Source organism: Coregonus lavaretus, assembly GCF_964263955.1.
Source record: "Coregonus lavaretus genome assembly, chromosome: 3".
In the NCBI taxonomy this organism is placed as follows: domain Eukaryota; kingdom Metazoa; phylum Chordata; class Actinopteri; order Salmoniformes; family Salmonidae; genus Coregonus; species Coregonus lavaretus.
The window spans coordinates 43094480-43116954 of NC_139990.1; the positions used below are offsets into that span (position 1 = coordinate 43094480).

A 22475-nucleotide genomic window follows, 5' to 3' on the forward strand; every position below is an offset into this window, starting at 1 on the left:
ACCATTTACATAGGAGTGGTTAAAACATGCTAATAACGGTCCTCTTAGTATATCAAAAAAGGTTTGGTATACCTTGATTGGTATGCCATCCAACCCTGGAGTTTTCCCGGACTTAAAGTCTTTAATTGCATCCAGAAGTTCCTCCTCTGTAATTTCACCTTCACATGAGTCTTTCTGTGTGGCTGTTAATTTGACATTATCAATAGAAAAAAAATCTCTACAATTAGCTTCAGTTAGAGGAGATGGAGGCGACTGAAAAGAAAACATATGCTTAAAATACTTTGTTTCTTCCTTCAAAATATCATTAGGTGAATTATGGGTGACTCCGTCAATTGTAACCAGTTTCATTAAGTTCTTTTTGGTAGCATTCCTATGTTGAAGATTAAAAAATAATTTTGTGCATTTTTCCCCATATTCCATCCAGTTTGCTTTATTTTTATAATATATTACACTTGATCTTTCTTGAATAAGTTTTTCCATTTCTTTTTGTTTTTCCTCTAATTTATTCTGAGCCTCTATGTTACAGTTTTTATTGCCATCTATCTGTTCTGTTAGACTTTCTATTTCCTTTCTTAGTATAAACTCTTTTGACCTAAATTGCTTTTGTTTTCGAGATGAGTACTGAATTGCATGGCCTCTAAAGGCACATTTAAAGGTGTCCCATACAATAAGGGGATTCGCTGTACCTATGTTATGTTGGAAAAAGTCAGTTATAAATTCCTTTGTTCTAATTATAAATAAATTATCATCTAATAGGCTTTGATTAAATTTCCAATATCCTCGCCCACGTGGAAATTCAGTCAGAGTAATGTATATGCCTATTATATGATGGTCCGACCGCATTCTGTCCCCTATCAACACTTTTTTTTACTTTTGGTGCCAACGAGAATGAGATAAGAAAGAAGTCAAGACGACTAGCTTGATTCAGTCTCCGCCATGTATATCTCACTAGATCAGCATATTTAAGCCTCCATATATCTACTAGTTCTAATGTATCCATGACATTCACAATTTCCTTAAGAGCATGTGGGTGATTATTTCCATTGACTCTTAATTAACAATAATGTTTGCCTCAATGTCTGCATTGTCAAGTCAGTTATTTGCTCTCTGAGGTCAAAAGTGTATCAGCTTTGATTGATTGAAATTTGAGATCAGCTGAATAAGTGTTGTAACTTATTTCATTGGTCAATGTACCATATCATAAACAACAACAACCTCTATCCAGGAAGTCAAATTTTATTGGTTCAAATAAATACAAACAGTATTATGTACCAGTATGAAGATTTGGGTTGTGACAAATCTTTTCAAAATAATTTCTGCTGCATTTTTTGCTATTTCTCTCATACATTGCATTTCTATCAAAATAATCAGTTTTTCAGCATTGGAAAGTTTTGACCAAACATATGTAAAATATTTGACATAATTCAGGGCTTATTTAAGCGTCATTATGATTTATGTGTTACATATCATGTTCTACAACAGAAACAAAACAGGGAGTCCTCAATTTGATGCTGCCCTGGCATTGTAACATTCTTACAATAAAAACAATACATAGAGGAACATCCATACAGATTACATATCACCCAAATGACATACAGTATGGCAACCATTGGGTATAAACTCTATTACCCACAATGCAGTGAGAACAGAGCATAGATACTGTCCTCTATCATAGTAGCATGTTGTGGTTTATTGTCAGCAGCAACACAGGCAGTAGGGTAGGGAATGGACAGGACAGGACAGGGGTTATGAGGTTTATTGTCAGCAGCAACACAGGCAGTAGGGAATGGACAGGGGTTATGAGGTTAGGGACACAGGGGCTGCGTCCCAAATGGCATCCTATTTCCCACATAATGCACTACTTTTTGACGTCAAAAGTAGCGCACTATATAGGAAATAGGGTGCCATTTGGGACACAACCTAGGACCTTTCAGTGACCAAAGGCACTAGCAGGTGTCCTCAGTCTTGCTGCTGGACATGACAACGGTCTGATCCACGGTGCTGTTGGAGACACTCTCCACGGACACGTCGGTGTGAGGCCGGGCGGGCTGGTTGTCGTTGCTATGAGAGTGGCTCCTGTTGCTGTCGCAGGAGGCGATGCTGGAGCCTGAGGCAGTACGGGACCTCACCAGTCTGGTCATGCTGGCCGAGGACACTAGGGGAAGGCAGGAGAGACCGTTAGGGTGAGTTCCAAATTACACCCTATTACATACATATATATATATAGTCCCCTGTAGCTCAGTTGGTAGAGCATGGTGCTTTCAACGCCAGGGTTGTGGGGGGCCAGTATGAAAATGTATGCACTAACTGTAAGTCGCTCTGGATAAGAGCGTCTGCTAACGGACTAAAATGTAAAAAAAATATATATACAGTGCCTTCGGAAAGTATTCAGACCCCTTGACTTTTTCCACTTTGTTACCTTACAGCCTTATTCTAAATTTTAAAATGTTTTATCCTCAGCAATCTACACACAATACCCCATAATGACAAAGCAAAAACAGGTTTAGATATTTTTGCAAATGTATTAACAGAAATACCTTATTTTCATAAGTATTCAGACCCTTTGCTATGAGACTTGAAATTGAGCTCAGGTGTATCCTGTTTCCATTGATCATCCTTGAGATGTTTCTAAAACTTGGAGTCCACCTGTGGTAAAATCAATTGGACATGATTTGGAAAGGCACACACCTGTGTATATAAGGTCTCCCAGTTGACAGTGCATGTCAGAGAAATAAACCAAGCCATGAGGTCGAAGGAATTGTCCGTAGAGCTCCAAGACAGGATTGTGTCGAGGCACAGATCCGGGGAAGGGTACCAAAAAATGTCTGCAGCATTGAAGGTCCCCAAGAACACAGTGGCCTCCATCGTTCTTAAATGGAAGAAGTGTGGAACCACCTAGACTCTTCCTAGAGCTGAGCAATCGTGGGAGAACGGCCTTGGTCAGCGAGGTGACCAATAACCCGATGGTCACTCTGACAGGGCTCTAGAGTTCCTTTGTGGAGATGGTTGTCCTTCTGTAAGGTTCTCCCATCACTGCAGCACTCCACCAATCATGCATTTATGGTAGAGTGGCCAGACGGAAACCACTCCTTATGTAAAAGGTACATGACAGCCCACTTTGAGTTTGCCAAAAGGCACCTAAAGACTGTCTATGAGAAACAAGATTCTCTGGTCTGATGAAACCAAGATTTAACACTTTGGCCTGAATGCCAAGCGTCACGTCTGGAGGAAACCTGGCACCATCCCTACGGTGAAGCATGGTGGTGGCAGCATCATGCTGTGGGGATGTTTTTCAGCGGCAGGGACTGGGAGACCAGTCAGGATCGAGGGAAAGATGAACAGTACAGAGAGATCCTTGATAAAAACCTGCTCTAGAGTGCTCCAGACCTCAGACTGGGGCGAAGGTTCACCTTCCAACAGGACAACGACCCTAAGCACACAGCCAAGACAACACAGGAGTGGCTTCAGGACAAGTCTCTGAATGTCCTTGAGTGGCCCAGCCACAGACCGGACTTGAACCCGATCGAACATCTCTGGAGAGACCTGAAAATAGCTGTGCAGCAACACTCCCCATCCAACCTGACAGAGCTTGAGAGGATCTGCAGAGAAGAATGGGAGAAACTCCCCAAATAAAGGTGTGCCAAGCTTGTAGCGTCATACCCAAGAAGACTCGAGGCTGTAATCGCTGCCAAATGCGTTTCAACAAAGTACTGAGTAAAGGGTCTGAATACTTATATAAATGTGATATCCATTTTTTATAAATTAGCAAAAAAATCAAAAAGACTTTTTGCTTTGTCATTATGGGGTATTGTATGTAGATTGATGAGGGGGAAAAACTATTTAATCAATTTTAGAAAAAGGCTGTAACGTAACAAAATGTGGAAAAAGTCAAGGGGTCTGAATACTTTCTGAAGGCACTGTAGTGCACTGCTTTTGACCAGACCCCAAGGGCTCTATTCAATCTGAAAGTTAGTCTCTTGGTACACTAGGAAGCTGGTAGCTACATTTTAGTTCCTCAGTGCACGCTGACGACGGCTTCTGGAATATTGGGGAGCAGTAATATTCCATGTGTGAGATTCTCATTCTCTTATTCTGTGCATGCTACCACTGACTACAGGTGATACCTTGTTGACATGCACTAAGATTAACATCATCTTCCAATTAGATCCATTATCCAGAGCTGATACTTACTGTAACCCTTGCCCTGGATGAAGTACTTGAAGGCCTCTGTCAGTTTGCCAGGCTGGCTCACCTGGGGAAGTCCTCCACAGTCAGCCATCTGATTGGACAAAGACAAACGATCATGGGTCAACCAATCACCATTATCTTAACAACCCCTTCTCATTACCAAATCACATGCATTGTTCTTGGATGGTCAATGACACTGTGCTTCTGGATCTTTACTTACAAACTACTTTTGACAGTAATAATTAATCTGTCTGAGTCACACATTAAACTCACCTTGAGCAGTGTTGTCTGTGTTGGGTTGAGCTTTGCGTTGCTCTCGACCACAGCCTCGACTGCAGGGGAGCTGTCTCCCACCACCAGCAGTGCAGGGCACCTGCAGGAGTCAGCAGATTAATTAGCTACTTAACTAATAATGCTCATAGTAAATATCATAACTAATACTCAGTCAATAGAACTAATGCTCATAGTCAATATCATATCTGAAACAATCATGAGTAGCTAGGGCCCTGAGTTTTCCCTGGTCAGGTCATGTGGTCAGGTAAGAGTCAGGGCCCTGATGCGGAGTCGGTCCGTGTGACGTACTTCAGAGTCCTGACGTTAATGTTTCCCCCCGGGACAGGCCTCTCGATCTCTAGGTCCCTGCGGTTCTGGTAGGACTTGAGGAACTGGGCCAGGTTGGACTGGTTGACATCATTGGTGATGTGGTTGCGGTATGTGGCGATCAGATCAGGGTTGTTCTGGATCTCCTCCTAATGCACAAATAATACAACTCAATGGTAACGCTTTCTATGAAGTACATACGTTATAACATTGTGTATAATACACGTAATGTGTTATGACACTGACTATAAACATCCATAACAAGGGGTTGATGTTTCACAACAATTCACAGCTATTTAAATATAAATGTAATTGTATCATTCATACTCAGGTATATACAGTGGCTTGCAAAAGTATTCACCCCCTTGGCATTTTCCCTATTTTGTTGCCTTACAACCTGGAATTAAAATGGATTTTCGGGGGGTTTGTATCATTTGATTTACACAACATGCCTACCACTTTGAAGATGCAAAATATTTTTTTATTGTGAAACAAACAACAAATAAGACAAAAAAACTGAAAACTTGAGCGCGCATAACTATTCACCCCCCCAAAGTCAATACTTTGTAGAGCCACCTTTTGCAGCAATTACAGCTGCAAGTCTCTTGGGGTATGTCTCTATAAGCTTGGCACATCTAGCCACTGGGATTTTTGCCCATTCTTCAAGGCAAAACTTCACCAGCTCCTTCAAGTTGGATGGGTTCCGCTGGTGTACAGCAATCTTTAAATCATCCCACAGATTCTCAATTGGATTGAGGTCTGGGCTTTGACGAGGCCATTCCAAGACATTTAAATGTTTCCCTTTAAACCACTCAAGTGTTGCTTTAGCAGTATGCTTAGGGTCATTGTCCTGCTGGAAGGTGAATCTCTGGAAGACAAACAGGTTTCCCTCAAGAATTTCCCTTTATTTAGCGCCATCCATCATTCCTTCAATTCTGACCAGTTTCCCAGTCCCTGCCAATGAAACACATCCCCACAGCAGGATGGTGTTCTCGGGGTGATGAGAGGTGTTGGGTTTGCGCCAGACATAGTGCTTTCCTTGATGGCCAAAAAGCTCAATTTTAGTCTCATCTGACCAGAGTACCTTCTTCCATTTGTTTGGGGAGTCTCCCACATGCCTTTTGGCAAACACCAAACGTGTTTGCTTATTTTTTTGTTTAAGCAATGGCCTTTTTCTGGCCACTCTTCTGTAAAGCCCACCTCTGTGAAGTGTACGGCTTAAAGTGGTCCTATGGACAGATACTCCAATCGCCGCTGTGGAGCTTTGCAGCTCCTTCAGTGTTATCTTTGGTGTCTTTGTTGCCTCTCTGATTAATGCCCCCCTTGCCTGGTCCGTGAGTTTTGGTGGGCGGCCCTCTCTTGGCAGGTTTGTTGTCGTGCCATATTCTTTCAAATTTTTTTATAATGGATTTAAATGGTGCTCCGTGGGATGTTCAAAGTTTGGGATATTTTTTTCTAACCCAACCCTGATCTCTACTTCTCCACAACTTTGTCCCTGACCTGTTTGGAGAGCTCCTTGGTCTTCATGGTGCCCCTTGCTTAGTGGTGTTACAGACTCTGGGGCCTTTCAGAACAGGTGTGTAAAAAAAATAAAGTCCACCTGTGTGCAATCTAACTAATTCTGTGACTTCTGAAGGTAATTGGTTGCACCAGATCTTATTTAGGGGCTTCATAGCAAAGGGGGTGAAAACATATGCACACACCACTTTTCCATTATTTACTTTTTATAATTTTTTGTAACAAGTTATTTCTTTCATTCCACTTCACCAATTTGGACTATTTTGTGTATGTCCATTACATGAAATCCAAATAAAAACCAATTTAAATTACAGGTTGTAACGCAACAAAAATAGTAAAAACGCCAAGGGGGATGAATACTTTTGCAAGGTACTGTAGCTTCCAGAGGGGGACAGAAGTCTTATATTGACAGTTTATTGAACAAAACTACATCTTTAGGATGTTTCAAAACAATTCGTTGCTCTTTCGATACGGACTGTCAGTGGTTGTAGTGTAGTAGATGGAACAGAAGTAGTAATTAAGGTGTTAGTGTTGTTCCTGTGTCTATCTAACCCTTACCTTTCCAAACATGTGGTTTAGAACATGATCAGGTAGTGCTGTGATCCAGCCAGTCATCTGAACAGAGAGAGAGTTGGGAGTTTACAGAGGTGTGTGTGTGCATGCTCCCCAAACCAGGCTCTGATCAAACACAAAGATCATTAAAGCAGATCTATACGTAATCCCCTAAGAATTCAACTCTATCAGAGTAAATCAGCGCGTCACCATGAGCTTAGCCTGAAAGACCACAATGTGGATTGTTATGTTGGAGGGTCTTAATAATAATAAACTAATACAAACCTGACATATTCTTATTTATTTACAGTTTCAAAAGCACTTAAAGTTATGTTAGTTATGCTACCTTGTGTGTAAGTGAATCTATCACGCTCTCAGCACGTGCATTGATGTTGATGAGGACAAGTCCCTCAACCTTGTCTGGATGGTTCAGCTGTAGCCAGGAAGAATAAAGAGATGAAGAACATAGCACAACCCATTTGGGACATATTTAGGATTCAGAGAGCAGGAAATGACACAAACACTTGTACAGCAAGATAAACTTTGTTGTGATATCTACTATAAGCTTCATTGTTTCAGTGGTTCGTCTAACATAAGGATAACCACCACACCGTCTATTCAGTGTCTGTACAGTACAGAACAGTGTAGATGTGTGCAAACAAAAGAACATTCCAAAGGACTTGCTGCTTGGCAATAAAAATGATCACGATTATGTTGCCGGTTTCAACACTGTGGTATGTTGGAAGGACTTTTACTAGGTTTAAAATCTTAGTTTAATCATGGCTGCTCAATTTTAAACAAAAACAAAGAGTTCAACAGCAACAAAAATCAACTCACAGCGAATTTCGCGAGGGTGTAGGCACCAGCACCACTGCCCAGTCCAATGACACTCTTAAACCTGAAGGGAAACAACAGGAGGTTTGATGGGAGTTTGAAGCTTCTAATAAGAAGAGGATGTAAACCTCTACGTGAATGTAATTTAAATTATATTTAGTTATCCACAGAATTTTTTTTTTGTTTTTGATCCCGGAGGATAACACTTTTATTAAAACACGTATTTCCAAAATTTTCCTCAATGGTAAAACAAAATCAATCATAAGTGAAATCATGTTTTTATTGGTATTTGTACTGCACTGTTGAGGGAGCTTGCCAGTACACATTTAGCTGCACTGTTTATACCAGCTGTAAACTGTGTACAGTGGGGAAAAAATGTATTTAGTCAGCCACCAATTGTGCAAGTTCTCCCACTTAAAAAGATGAGAGAGGCCTGTCATTTTCATCATAGGTACACGTCAACTATGACAGACAAAATGAGGAAAAAAAATCCAGAAAATCACATTGTAGGATTTTTAATGAATTTATTTGCAAATTATGGTGGAAAATAAGTATTTGGTCACCTACAAACAAGCAAGATTTCTGGCTCTCACAGACCTGTAACTTCTTCTTTAAGAGTTTTCTCTGTCCTCCACTCGTTACCTGTATTAATGGCACCTGTTTGAACTTGTTATCAGTATAAAAGACACCTGTCCACAACCTCAAACAGTCACACTCCAAACTCCACTATGGCCAAGACCAAAGAGCTGTCAAAGGACACCAGAAACAAAATTGTAGACCTGCACCAGGCTGGGAAGACTGAATCTGCAATAGGTAAGCAGCTTGGTTTGAAGAAATCAACTGTGGGAGCAATTATTAGGAAATGGAAGACATACAAGACCACTGATAATCTCCCTCGATCTGGGGCTCCACGCAAGATCTCACCCCGTGGGGTCAAAATGATCACAAGAACGGTGAGCAAAAATCACAGAACCACACGGGGGGACCTAGTGAATGACCTGCAGAGAGCTGGGACCAAAGTAACAAAGCCTACCATCAGTAACACACTACGCCGCCAGGGACTCAAATCCTGCAGTGCAGACGTGTCCCCCTGCTTAAGCCAGTACATGTCCAGGCCCGTCTGAAGTTTGCTAGAGTGCATTTGGATGATCCAGAAGAGGATTGGGAGAATGTCATATGTCATATGGTCAGATGAAACCAAAATAGAACTTGTCGTGTTTGGAGGACAAAGAATGCTGAGTTGCATCCAAAGAACACCATACCTACTGTGAAGCATGGGGGTGGAAACATCATGCTTTGGGGCTGTTTTTCTGCAAAGGGACCAGGACGACTGATCCGTGTAAAGGAAAGAATGAATGGGGCCATGTATCATGTGATTTTGAGTGAAAACCTCCTTCCATCAGCAAGGGCATTGAAGATGAAACGTGGCTGGGTCTTTCAGCATGACAATGATCCCAAACACACCGCCCGGGCAACGAAGGAGTGGCTTCGTAAGAAGCATTTCAAGGTCCTGGAATGGCCTAGCCAGTCTCCAGATCTCAACCCCATAGAAAATCTTTGGAGGGAGTTGAAAGTCCGTGTTGCCCAGCGACAGCCCCAAAACATCACTGCTCTAGAGGAGATCTGCATGGAGGAATGGGCCAAAATACCAGCAACAGTGTGTGAAAACCTTGTGAAGACTTACAGAAAACGTTTGACCTGTTTCATTGCCAACAAAGGGTATATAACAAAGTATTGAGAAACTTTTGTTATTGACCAAATACTTATTTTCCACCATAATTTGCAAATAAATTCATAAAAAATCCTACAATGTGATTTTCTGGATTTTTCTTCCTCATTTTGTCTGTCATAGTTGACGTGTACCTATGATGAAAATTACAGGCCTCTCTCATCTTTTTAAGTGGGAGAACTTGCACAATTGGTGGCTGACTAAATACTTTTTTTCCCCACTGTATGTGGCGAATAAACGTTGATTTGGGACTTACCGAAAGTGCTTGAGGACCTGAGGGAGAGTCTCAGAGAGCTGGTCCATAGAGGGGTAGGTGTACCTGCAGCGGAAGACCAGAACAAGTTACCTCCGGTGCTCCTCATCCTCTCTAACACGATACAAGTCATGGATGCATCCCAAATGGCACCCTATTCCCTATATAGTGCACTACTTTTGACCAAAGCCTCTGGTCAAAAGTTATGCACTACATAGGGAGCCATTTAGGACGCAACCATAATGTTATTTTGCCAAACTAGTCTCTCAAACATGTTGACATTTTTTAATTGAATTTCCCATCCATTTGTTATCATCTGTTGGTGCCTTGTTATTCTCTTTCTACCCTCTGAACATCATCTCTTTTCTCACTGGATACTTCTACTACCTGAACATACAGGTAGAGGGAACTACACTAGCCTAGCAGTGACCCAGTCCCCTGATGTTGACTGTTTAAGAGTCTTGTGGACCAGGTGCCATGTGACAGTGGATTAGCATGGCAGGCAGCTGCTGTTAGTCCCAGTGTCCACTAAGACTAACAGATGGGACTAGATCCCAGTGTCCACTAAGACTAACAGATGGGACTAGATCCCAGTGTCCACTAAGACTAACAGATGGGACTAGATCCCAGTGTCCACTAAGACTAACAGATGGGACTAGATCCCAGTGTCCACTAACAACAGATGGGACTAGATCCCAGCTTGTGTCTCTCAGACCGGGCGTCACTGACCTACATCCTCATTGCTGTTGAACTCTGATAGCAGCCCACCCATTCTGTTTGTTTTCAAGGTCACTTTCTATGCAGGTGTCTACTGTATGTATGTATGTACATTTTGTTGAATGTGTTTGTATGCAAATTTACTAGCAGCACTCCGCCTTACGGGCGGTAAATCATTGGAGCTGACTAATTTGTTTATATTCTATTTCATGGTACACGGAGGACTGCAACCACCAGAGAATCTTCAACTCAATAACCCCCCTGCAAAGCACAAATTCATGCTGCTAATAAAGGATGACTTGACTTGAGAGGGTGGCACTGGTCACTCACTCGGTGGAGAGAGTGGAAGCACCCTCATGCTGCCCAGGGGCACCGACGTGGCACACGGCAAAGTGCCTCATGATCTCCTGCATGTCCTCGTGGCTGAACAGGGGGTTGAAGCACGACTTGTCTAGACACACGGGAGAATATAAGACAAGTTCAGCAAAGTGCTCCTAAATGTTGTTTTTCTTGTGTATTGATGCTTTTGAAATTGACATTGAATAGAACAACCATATGTGACTGCATACAGGTCATGACAGCCTGAATTAACACACAAAACAGTCATTTGTTTAAAGTTCTGTTTGTCATCAAAGCGCTGTATGCTCACTGGTTTAGATGCACATCAATATGGAATGGAACTTAGCTGCCAGATGTGTACAATAACAATCAACTGAAGATAAACTGCACAGCCCAGACAGGGCTCTCTCACAACAACAAAACATACAGTTCAGTCCAATATCGTGGAAGGTCATGATGACGGGGCAGTTGCCCTTGGGAACCCCCTTCAGAGTGCAGTGGACCTTTCCAAACTGAGTCTCCACGTCATCCTCCTGCCATCGGAAAACAACTCTGGTTAGACAAACACCACAACTATAACGGGTCTAGGAGTTACCCTGTTCCAATAGTTCACAACTTCGACTTTTTTGCATCATTTTGGTCTAGAGACTACTTTGGATGCTTTTAAGTTCCACTTTGTATTCTAAATTCCCTTTCAAGTCCAAACAGATCTGTGTTGTTATCTAATATGTGTTCTGAATGTTTTGTTTGGTGGTCTCAGGTATAACGTCAACAAAGTAGAGCTGAGGAATTCCTCCTCCTGTCATAAATAGTGGTAAAGAAACAGTGAATGGAGATTTGTCAGACATCACATTTTCAGCATGCATGATTATTTACCTATTGCATTTATAGAAATAAATAATATACACTCAATATAATGCATCACACTACAAACTGCATTTACGTGTATCCGCACTGAACTCCACCACAATGACAAATGAAAAACTTGTATCCATTCAATCAAGATCCACAATCAACCCCAAGAGATGCATCATCAACCCCAACACATGAACCCAATCTTTACAAAACACAAACCCATTTCAAACATCTGAATCAAAACAAAGAGCAGATGCAGTAATACTCACAGTGATTTCAATGTCAAAGACCAAGTCATCATTGTCCTGGAAAACCCTTTTGCAGTTGAGTGTTGTTGCCCGAGAGCTTGGTTCTATACTCTCTCTGTTTACTGGCTAAGCCCTTGGCTCCCATGGTGCTTTGCAGGGTTCACCAGGAGAAGCTAGCCCCTCAAACTCAACTCTGGACCTCGAAGCCAGTTCCACAATCAGGGATTGATTTAGACCTGGGACACCAGGTGTGTGCAATGAATGATCAGGTAGAGCAGAAAACCAGCAGGCTCCGGACCTCGTAGGGTCAGAGTTCAGTACCCCTGAGCTAGACTAATACTGGATGACAACATCTGGCAAATTGGATCAACCAAAGCCAGGCACTTTCATGTAAAGCATGCCGTGCCCCCGTTTGGGCCCAGGACCAAGTTTGGGAAACCCTGCCCTAGGCCACTGGGATGTCTGGCAGTTATCATCTCCAAAGACCTGAAAACTCCACTTAAAGCTTCAGGAATCAACTCTATCCATCCATATTATACTTCAACCAATGTCAAATGGATTAGTCCCATTCAGTGGAGGCTGCTGAGTGGAGGACGGCTCATAATAGTGGCTGAAACGGCGCAAATGGAATGGCACAAAACCATGTGTGGTCCCATTGTAGAAAAGGCTGTCATTTTTCCTCACACTTTAATTAATTCTTCCTTTAATTGCACTCTTTAGTTAACGGTCCCTTTAATTACAGGCACATCTGAACCATAGAGATGTGTAGAGATCTCTACGTATCTGTCTTCAATGGCGCTGCCCATGTTTTACAGGCTTTTGGGCACTAGAGATCTCTATACTCTGAGCGCACCTGCAACCCATTTAATTTGTTAAAATACCGGAGTTCCTTTGCCCTTTAGTTCAGTGCCAAACAACCCATGCAGTTGTGAAGAACTCTCCTGCATTTATCCTTTTATTGCAGTTCTCTGTGCCTCACAGTATCCACACACACGAGTCAATCATGGAAACTGAATGGATTATGATTGAAAGAAGAAAGAGTATAGACTCTTTAAAACGCAATCTCAAGTCTCTCTCCTTGTCGTCTAACCAGGAAACCTGCTCCTGTATCAGCTCCTACCTCACACAGTGCATTCAGAATAGGCAACCTGTCATAACACCCATTAACAAGTTGTTCCAGCCAAAACCAGCACCTAGACACACTGCTGTGCACAGGGTTCTCTTTATTTTTTTGCAATGAATTATTCCCACTTTACATTGTGTGCAATAACCTGTATCTACATGGTAGTTACATACTGTAGGTTAGTAATTGTTATAGAGCACTAACCTACTTGCAGCTGTTACTTACCATGATATAAATACATAGGGTTTAGGTGTTGATACGTACCCTAAGGCCGACCATGAGTCTTGCAACCGCCCCTGTCAGCCCCTGAAGGACAAAACAAAACAAATCTCATTATACACAGCGTCATAAATCAACTTGTTGGAGTGAGTTGATAAACTCTGTTTTATCAAAATGGCCATCAACAGAAAAATATAGAGTACAACTTTTGACCAGAGCGTTATTGGCCCTGGTCAAGAGTAAGGCACTAAAAAGGGAATTCGCTAACATTTGAGATCTTTGCGTAATCTGCTACAGTATGGTTTTAAGAAACTTCAGGACAAACGCTTCACTGTTGAACTTTGCTTCGGGGTCCTGCCTACAGGGACATGAGGGCTAATTTGATGTAATACATTTTTTTTTCTTTTTATCCTGGTTTTATTAACTCTGGTAAAGGGGTTGTTCGTTGATAACTTTGACTAAGGCACAATGAGGTTCCAGCAACTGGCTCCAGCTACTGCCAAAGCTGTTCAGGCGTAAAATGGTCATATGCGTCCCAAATGGCACCCTATATAATTTTTCCTGAATGTTTTATATCCTGCCTGTGTATTTTGAATGACCTGAGCACCATTCAATCCAAACTGATATCCAGAACTTTCCGGTGTATGAACAACTAAACAACTCACAGGAAGTGAGTTAATGTTGACCTGCGCTTCATTTTCCTCCAGGTCAACCTCATCCAGCTCCACCAAAGAGGGGATCTGCTGAGAAGCCTGTTGATGTTGATGAGCACCCTGTTGAATGGAGAATAAAAAAAACATTTCACAGAATACTCATGGTTGCTTCCCAACTGGCACCCTATTCCCTAGATCAGGGTTGCCCAACCCTGTTCATGGAGAGCTACCCTCCTGTAGGTTTTCACTCCAACCCCAGGTGTTACTAACCTGATTGATCTTATCAACCTGCTAATTATTAGAATCAGGTGTGCTAGATTAGGGTTGGAGCAAAAACCTACAGGATGGTAGCTCTCCAGGAACAGGGTTGGGCAGTCCTGCCCTATATAGTCCACTACTTTTGACCAGGGCCAAATAGTCTCTGGTCAAAGGTAGTGGGCTACATAGGTAATAGGGTGCAGTTTGGGACGAAACCTAGGGAAACATTAACCAACATATAAAAAAACATACATTTCACATTTTAAATCGATAGCAAAGCTATTGGATTTGTTATACAGTGGGGATTTAGGTATTAAATTGGCTGCATTATTCTGTGATGCTGCTGTAGGCTATATTTGCCCATGTCAACCAACATAAATATCAAGCAGCATATGTACAGGTGGCATTTGCCATAACACCCATTTGCCATGATGCTGCAGACCATATGTGTCAGTGTATCAGTGAACAGATTACAGCAACGTTTGTTTACACTGGGTTTCTTTTATGAATTCGTTAAAAGGGTAGCCTACACATCTTAATGTTTGTCAGCCATTGCGCACGTGTGAGCGCGCGAATGTTTCCAGCGCATGAGAGCGACTACCTGCTAGTGATGGGCTTCCGAGTCTTTTCCGTGAGCCGGCACATTTGTCTCCGTTCACGTAAAAGAGCCGGTTCATTTGGCTCCCAAACGGCTCTTCGTTCAAAATGCTTCAAAATCGACTTAGAACCATGAAAAGGTGCACATCTCCAATGTAAAGCCCAAAAGGTAGGCTACCATTATGTCAGATCGTGAAATGCGCGTTCAAATAAATTTTTACCTCGCCAGATTATTAGATGGCCCGCAAAGAAAATGATTTTTTGTTTATATGCACTGAAAAAAATCAGCGTGGACCAGATTGACGCGCTCTCCCGACTATTTTTTGATTCTGCAGTGAGGATTCACCCTCTTTAGATAATTCTTTTGTAACTTGTTTTGAGCTCAAAAAGCAGTATGCAAATCAGGGAGCCAAAAGCTCTTTCACCAATGCGATTCGATTCCCGACGTTCACCAGAAAGATCCGTTCAAAAAGAGCTGTTCGTTCACGAAGGACCAATCATCACTACTACCTGCCAGTACCTCGTCATCATCACATACATACGCATACCCGTTCTTTATACCTCAATGACACATACCACCTTCCTAGACATGATGCTCGGTGATGGTGGTGCGGATGTGTTGGTTGAAAACCGAAAAGCGCCAAGATTCGTAAATTCCTCAATTCCACAGAGACACATAGCCTAATAAACGAATTTTGTTCAGATGTCACAAAGATTTTGGAATTTTCGCTTTCTCTCCGGTTTCTCTCCGGAGGGCTACATCACAACAATCACAATCTACTCCTGACCGTTTTAATCATTCATATGTCATAAACTCCTCACAACAAAGTCAATGTCCTGGGGCTGCGTGACAAATGGCACCCTATTCCCTACATAGTGATGGGCCCTGATCAAAAGTCGAAGCACTATAAAGTGAATACACAAAAGGGTTCTTCGGTTGTCTCTGTGGAAAGGGTCCTACAGTACATGGAACCCAAAATAGTTTTACCTGAAACCAAACGGGTTCTACCTGGAACCAAAAAGGGGTCTTCAAAGGGTTCTGTGGAGACAGCCGAATAACCCTTTTAGGTTCTAGATAGTTCATTTTTTAAAAGAGTGTAAGTTGCCATTTGGGACACAACTGTATACCCTGCTGGTTCAGTAATCAGGGGGTGTGTGTCGCTGCCTGCTGGTTCAGTAATCAGGGGGTGTGTGTGTCGCTGCCTGCTGGTTCAGTAATCAGGGTGTGTGTGTCGCTGCCTGCTGGTTCAGTAATCAGGGGGTGTGTGTGTCGATGCCTGCTGGTTCAGTAATCAGGGGGTGTGTGTCGCTGCCTGCTGGTTCAGTAATCAGGGTGTGTGTGTGTCGCTGCCTGCTGGTTCAGTAATCAGGGGGTGTGTGTGTCGCTGCCTGCTGGTTCAGTAATCAGGGTGTGTGTGTGTCGCTGCCTGCTGGTTCAGTAATCAGGGGGTGTGTGTGTCGCTGCCTGCTGGTTCAGTAATCAGGGTGTGTGTGTGTCGCTGCCTGCTGGTTCAGTAATCAGGGGGTGTGTGTGTCGCTGCCTGCTGGTTCAGTAATCAGGGTGTGTGTGTGTCGTTGCCTGCTGGTTCAGTAATCAGGGGGTGTGTGTGTCGCTGCCTGCTGGTTCAGTAATCAGGGTGTGTGTGTGTCGTTGCCTGCTGGTTCAGTAATCAGGGGGTGTGTGTGTCGCTGCCTGCTGGTTCAGTAATCAGGGGGTGTGTGTGTCGCTGCCTGCTGGTTCAGTAATCAGGGTGTGTGTATGTCGCTGCCTGCTGGTTCAGTAATCAGGGGGTGTGTGTGTCGCTGCCTGCTGGTTCAGTAATCAGGGTGTGTGTGTGTCGTTGCCTGCTGGTTCAGTAATCAGGGGGTGTGTGTGTCGCTGCCTGCTGGTTCAGTAATCAGGGGGTGTGTGTGTCGCTGCCTGCTGGTTCAGTAATCAGGGGGTGTGTGTGTCGCTGCCTGCTGGTTCAGTAATCAGGGGGTGTGTGTGTCGCTGCCTGCTGGTTCAGTAATCAGGGGGTGTGTGTTGCTGCCTATGCCTGGCAAGCCAAAAAGCCCACAAAGCTGCAGCAGGTGATCTGTTTCAATCAATGGCAAAGACTAGAGAGAATATGCATCCCAAATGGCACCCTATTCCCTATATAGTATGTGACCCGGTCAAAAGAAGTACACTATAAAGGGAATGGGGTGAAATTTAGGACGCAATCTAGAGCAGGCATGAGCAACTGGTGCCCTTTTGTAGGCCCCTGATCAATTTCCAAAAAGGAAAAAAAATATATATATATTATTTTATTTATTGTTTTATTTTTGGAACTCAGTCAGGGTCTCAACATACTGTTGAGAGTTAGAATAGTAGAATACACAAGGTGCAATTTCAAAATGTGTTTGTGAATCAAAAAAATAATAATAATGTATGCACTCACTAACTGGATAAGAGCGTCTGCTAAATGACTTAAATGTAAATGTAAATGTGAATCAGCAGTTTTTATCTTGTTATATCAGTCACTGACAGTCACTCAATTAGCTCATGTCAGCTAACATGTTTGAGATTGGTAAGTTAGTCTAGCAGCCAGCTATCTAAACTTCTAGTAAACATGGTCGACTTACCGACTAGGGGGCCCCCCTTGATTTTGTTAGTCACTCTCGCTCAAATATCATATTAAAAACTGCAAACGTTTCTCTTCACCCTATGGCAAAATGTGTAGAATTGCAGAAAATTAGCTGTGAAACTGCTAAAATGTCTCTCCTCAAAACAAATCAAATGTTATTTGTCACATGCTTCGTAAATAACAGGTGTAGACTAACAGTGAAACGCTTACTTACTTCCTCCCCATGGCAAAATGTGTAGAATTGCAGCAAACTTGATTTAAAACTGCAACATTTCTCTCTATGCTCCTTGGCAAAATGTGTAAAATTGTAGGAAATTAAAAAAATATATTTCTGCTGTCAAGAGGGGGGCCACTAAAATGTGGTCCCCCAAAAGGCTAAGGCCGGCTCTGACTGCATGTGTGGGTATGGATGTTGGTATGCAGAACCCTGTGAGCCACTGAGGACCCTCATCAAAGTTGCCCATCCCTGGTCTAGAGCAGAGGCCACTCAAGGACATTCAGAGACTTGTCCCGAAGCCACTCCTACGTTGTCTTGGCTGTGTGCTTAGGGTTGTTGTCCTGTTGGAAGGTGAACCTTTGCCCCCTGTCTGAAAAATAATGTAATCAATTTTAGAATAAGGCTGTAACGTAACAAAATGTGGAAAAAGGGAAGGGGTCTGAATACTTTCCGAATGCACTGTATATGAAACATTTAGGATGCAGACATAGGTGTAAGCCATGGTAAGAAATAAGAATGCATGACAGCTGTGTCATCACAGCAGGCAGTGGCTAGCAGACTCCGTTCTGAAGGGATTACCATGGCCCCCGACCGTAAATTACTGCACTAAATTTGACCAGGACCATTACATAGCACACCCAATTCCCAATGGGGCCTGGTCAAAAATAGTACACTAGTGAATAGGGTGCCATTTGGGTCATATACCATGATCCATGGCAGTGACACTGACTTGAGGACTGAAGATTTGAAATGGTGGTTTAGATGTCATGGAATCCTCTCTCATCACAGGCCTTCCCTGTCCTATTTATCAGATAGACAAAGCTATTGTAGATTACTTTCTGATTACTCTCAGATTATTCATATCTTTCTGAGCATTAAATTACAGTGCATTCTGTGTCAGAGCCTGCTTTTATACTTTATTACATACAGTAGGAATCTGTGTCGCACATGTTTGACTGTATGGCTTGGATCTATCAATTGATTGATTGATCTGTCTGTCTGTCTTTCTGTCTGTCTCAAGTACCAGAATACTAGTACTGTGTGTGTAGCATCACGAAGTGGCTGTTGTGTTCACACTTTTATCGTACGCTAGATGGCGTACCGGAGCAACCTAAAAGATATCCCGATAGAGCATTGTAGACGTATCATTATTCTATGCAGCTGGATTTTAGACAACCAATAATGGGGTTAGGTAGAACATATTTTAGAAAACGTCTGGACAGCTGACATTGAGAATCAGACATAAGTGTGTTCGCGCCAGCTGTTTAAATGGTTCTGAAACCCGCCACGATTCTCACAGAAAGATTGTGACGCTGCGTCCCCATGGAGACAGAGGAGGAGAAATGTCATTGTCGTTTTAAAATCACATGGACCGAGTTTTGATCGCTCTGTCTGTGTGCAATAAAATAGCTTCAAACAATTTGAAATGGCCAAATATTGCTCAGAAAAGTATCCAGGAGCTGCTGGCGACCAAGCAGTTTAAGATACTATCCGTAGCTTGAAGACGGTAAGCCTCTATCAAATCAAATATGAATTTGCATGCAAGCGCTAGTCTAACGTTACTGTAGTTTAGTAACGTTACGGATGTAGCTAGCTTAGTGCTAGTTAGCTTGCCCGTAGCAACAGTAGCCGTCTGTTTATGATTGACAGGATGGTCTTTGTAACTAGCTTCCATGCAAACTGTAAACTTGCGTTGTGTGCTTTGACTTTTTGTTGACACAAGTCATCTAGCTAACGATGAACCATGTGAAGATTCTTGAAACAGGCTTTGTGTTTTGATGGCAACAGGTTAGCATTTTTAAGGTGGTGCGCAGTCCTTGTGCTTCTTCCTTGAATCAAACCATTTTAGAAGCTTTCTTGCTATTGAGGTTGGCTATACAAATACGCACGAAAATTCAAATTGCATAACGGTTATCTTATTTCTACCACAATTCCCCGGAAACAAACGATTGGTTTTTCTTGAAAATGACCGGCTCGCTGAGATGCAAATATATTCTTGCTCCAGTCCTTTGTTTACTTTAGTTGATGATGGCACACTAACGTTATGCCCATCTTCTGCAACTTGATGGAGGAGCTCTCCCTGAAACCTCGAGTCCAGCTTTTGTACACTGTAGGGTAAGGATGCTGCGCCCAATTTTATTTCAGATCAAGATACTGGTGAAATTTAGCAGCACCAGACCAGACAAGATTATACTTACGCATATAGACAATTGCACATAATAGCTAATGCAGTTGTTTCCTCATTCTCAAAATGTCCAAAACCGATTTGTAGATTGCTATAGATATTTTAAAAGCAGTTATACAACCATGTACAGCAGCTTAATCCCTTTCACTTCACGAAATGTTCTATATCCAATCAGTCAAATAAATCCTGATATAATTGCACCTGGTTTGATCAAATTGCCATGTCCCTTGTAGATGACCTATGCCCTTTGTGCGCTTTGAATAGTGCAACATATAGGGCTAGTAGTAGTAGCAGCTACATCACTTGTGTCCAGACTGGCTTAGGGTAGTGTCCCAAATGGCACCCTATTTTCTATGTAGTGCACTATACACCTGAGTCTACAAAACTATGTCATGCTTTCCATGACATAGACTGACCAGGTGAATCCAGGGGAAATCTATGATATGTGTGTGTCTGAGCTGTGTGCTAGTCGTTTAAACAGACAGCTCGGTGCTTTCAACATGGCAAAACTTCTCACATATACAATTAGTGGTGAAGTCAATCTCTCCACTTTGAGCCAGTAGAGATTGACATGCATATTATTAATGTTTGCTCTCTGTGTACATCCAAGGGCCAGCCGTGCTGCCCTGTTCTGAGCCATTTGCAATTTTCCTAAGTCCCTCTTTGTGGCACCTGACCACACGACTGAGCAGTAGTCCAGGTGCGACAAAACTAGAGCCTGTAGGACCTGCATTGTTGATACTGCTGTTAAGAAGGTAGAGCAGCACTTTATTATGGACAGACTTCTCCCCATCTTAGCTACAGTTGTATCAATATGTTTTGACCATGACAGTTTACAATCCAGGGTTACTCCAAGCAGTTTAGTCATCTCAACTTGCTCAATTTCCACATTATTTATTAAAAGATTTAGTTGAGGTTTAGGGTTTAGTGAATGATTTGTCCCAAATACAATGCTTTTAGTTTTTGAAATATTTAGGACTTAACTTATTCCTTGCCACCCATTCTGAAACTAACTGCAGCTCTTTGTTAAGTGTTGCAGTCATTTCAGTCGCTGTAGTAGCTGACGTGTATAGTGTTGAGTCATCCGCATACATAGACACACTGGCTTTACTCAAAGCCAGTGGCATGTCGTTAGTAAAGATTGAAAGAAGTAAGGGGCCTAGAGAGCTGCCCTAGGGAATTCCTGATTCTACCTGGATTATGTAGGAGAGGCTTCCATTAAAGAACACCCTCTGCGTTCTGTTAGACAGGTAACTCTTTATCCACAATATAGCAGGGGGTGTAACACATACGTTTTTCCTATGAACGATAATGTCAAAAGTTGCACTGAAGTCTAACAAAACAGCCCCCAAAATCATTAAAGTAGTTTGCAATATCAGTCGGTTTTGTGATGATTCATTTTATTTTTATTTTTTATTTTTTAACCTTTATTTTAACTAGGCAAGTCAGTTAAGAACAAATTCTTATTTACAATGACGGCCTACACCGGCCAAACCCGGACGACGCTGGGCCAATTGTGCGCCGCCCTATGGGACTCCCAATCACGGCCGGTTGTGATACAGCCTGGAATCGAACCAGGGGGTCTGTAGTGACGTCTCAAGCACTGAGATGCAGTGCCTTAGACCGCTGCGCCACTCGGGAGCCCAATGAATGATGGAGCTGAGTTTGCCTGTTTTCCAGAAATGTCACTGAAGGTGCTCCATTCTTCATTTATCTTTGTTTTATAGTGTAGTTTCTTCTTATTTTTATTCAGTTTAGTCACATGATTTCTCAATTTGCAGTACGTTTGCCAATCGGTTGTGCAGCCAGCCTTATTTTCCATTCCTTTTGCCTCATCCATCTCAACCATACAATTTTTCAATTCCTCATCTATCCACATGGATTTAACAGTTTTTACAGTCATTTTCTTAGTGAGTGCATGCTTATTAGTAACTGGGATAAGCAATTTCATAAGTGTCAAGTGCAACATCTGTTTGCTCCTCATTACACACCACGGCCCAACAAATATTCTTTACATCAACAACATAGGAATCACTACAAAACTTATTGTATGACCTCTTATACACGATATTAGGCCCAGCCTTTGGAATTTGGTTTTCCTAGATATGGCCACTATATTGTGATCACTACATCCGATGGATCTGGATACTGCTATCAAGCACATTTCTGTAGTATTAGTAAAGATGTGATCAAGCCAACTTGACACAACTGTGGGAAGCATTGGAGTCAACATAAGCCAGCATCCCTGTGGAACGTTTTCGATACCTTGTTGAGTCCATGCCCTGATGAATTGAGGCTAATATATTTTATATTTGAGATTCTTCAAATAGCCACCCTTTGCCTTGATGACAGCTTTGCACACTCTTGGCATCCTGTCAACCAGCTTCACCTGGAATGCTTTTCCAACAGTCTTGAAGGAGTTCCCACATATGCTGAGCACTTGTTGGCTGCTTTTCCTTCACTCTGCGGTCCGACTCATCCCAAACCATCACAATTGGGTTGAGGTCGGGGGATTGTGGAGGCCAGGTCATCTGATGCAGCACTCCATCACTCTCCTTCTTGGTAAAATAGCCCTTACACAGCCTGGAGGTGTGTTGGGTCATTGTCCTGTTTAAAAACAAATGATAGTCCCACTAAGCCCAAACCAGATGGGATTGAAATGTTCTGTATTGACTGACCTTCATGTCTTAAAGTAATGATGGACTGTCGTTTCTCTTTGCTTATTTGAACTGTTCTTGCCATAATATGGACTTGGTCTTTTACCAAATAGGGCTATCTTCT

At 42.5% G+C, this 22475-nt stretch overlaps 2 protein-coding genes across 3 annotated transcripts in view; one reads left to right on the forward strand and one right to left on the reverse strand.

Moving 5' to 3' along the window:
- Positions 1-1946: 1946 nt before the first annotated feature.
- On the reverse strand, positions 1947-15274 carry LOC311117987 (protein NDRG1-like; the record flags this gene model as incomplete). Its single annotated transcript, XM_084157586.1, has 12 exons — positions 1947-2155; positions 4192-4279; positions 4462-4561; positions 4771-4937; positions 7229-7291; positions 7696-7756; positions 9678-9740; positions 10722-10842; positions 11158-11263; positions 13221-13262; positions 13841-13948; positions 15260-15274. The coding sequence occupies 12 exons, from the start codon at positions 15272-15274 to the stop codon at positions 1947-1949; spliced, it is 1143 nt and encodes a 380-aa protein (XP_084013712.1).
- Positions 15275-18834: 3560 nt separating this feature from the next.
- LOC311127007 (protein tyrosine phosphatase type IVA 3-like) overlaps positions 18835-22475 on the forward strand; it is a 47612-nt gene continuing 43971 nt past the window's right edge. Inside the window, exon 1 of one of the 2 annotated variants that reach the window (XM_084158743.1) lies at positions 18835-19016. The gene's annotated coding sequence lies outside the window, so the exon portion shown is untranslated. The remainder of the gene's footprint in view (positions 19017-22475) is intronic. The other variant, XR_014613078.1, reaches the window with a different exon arrangement.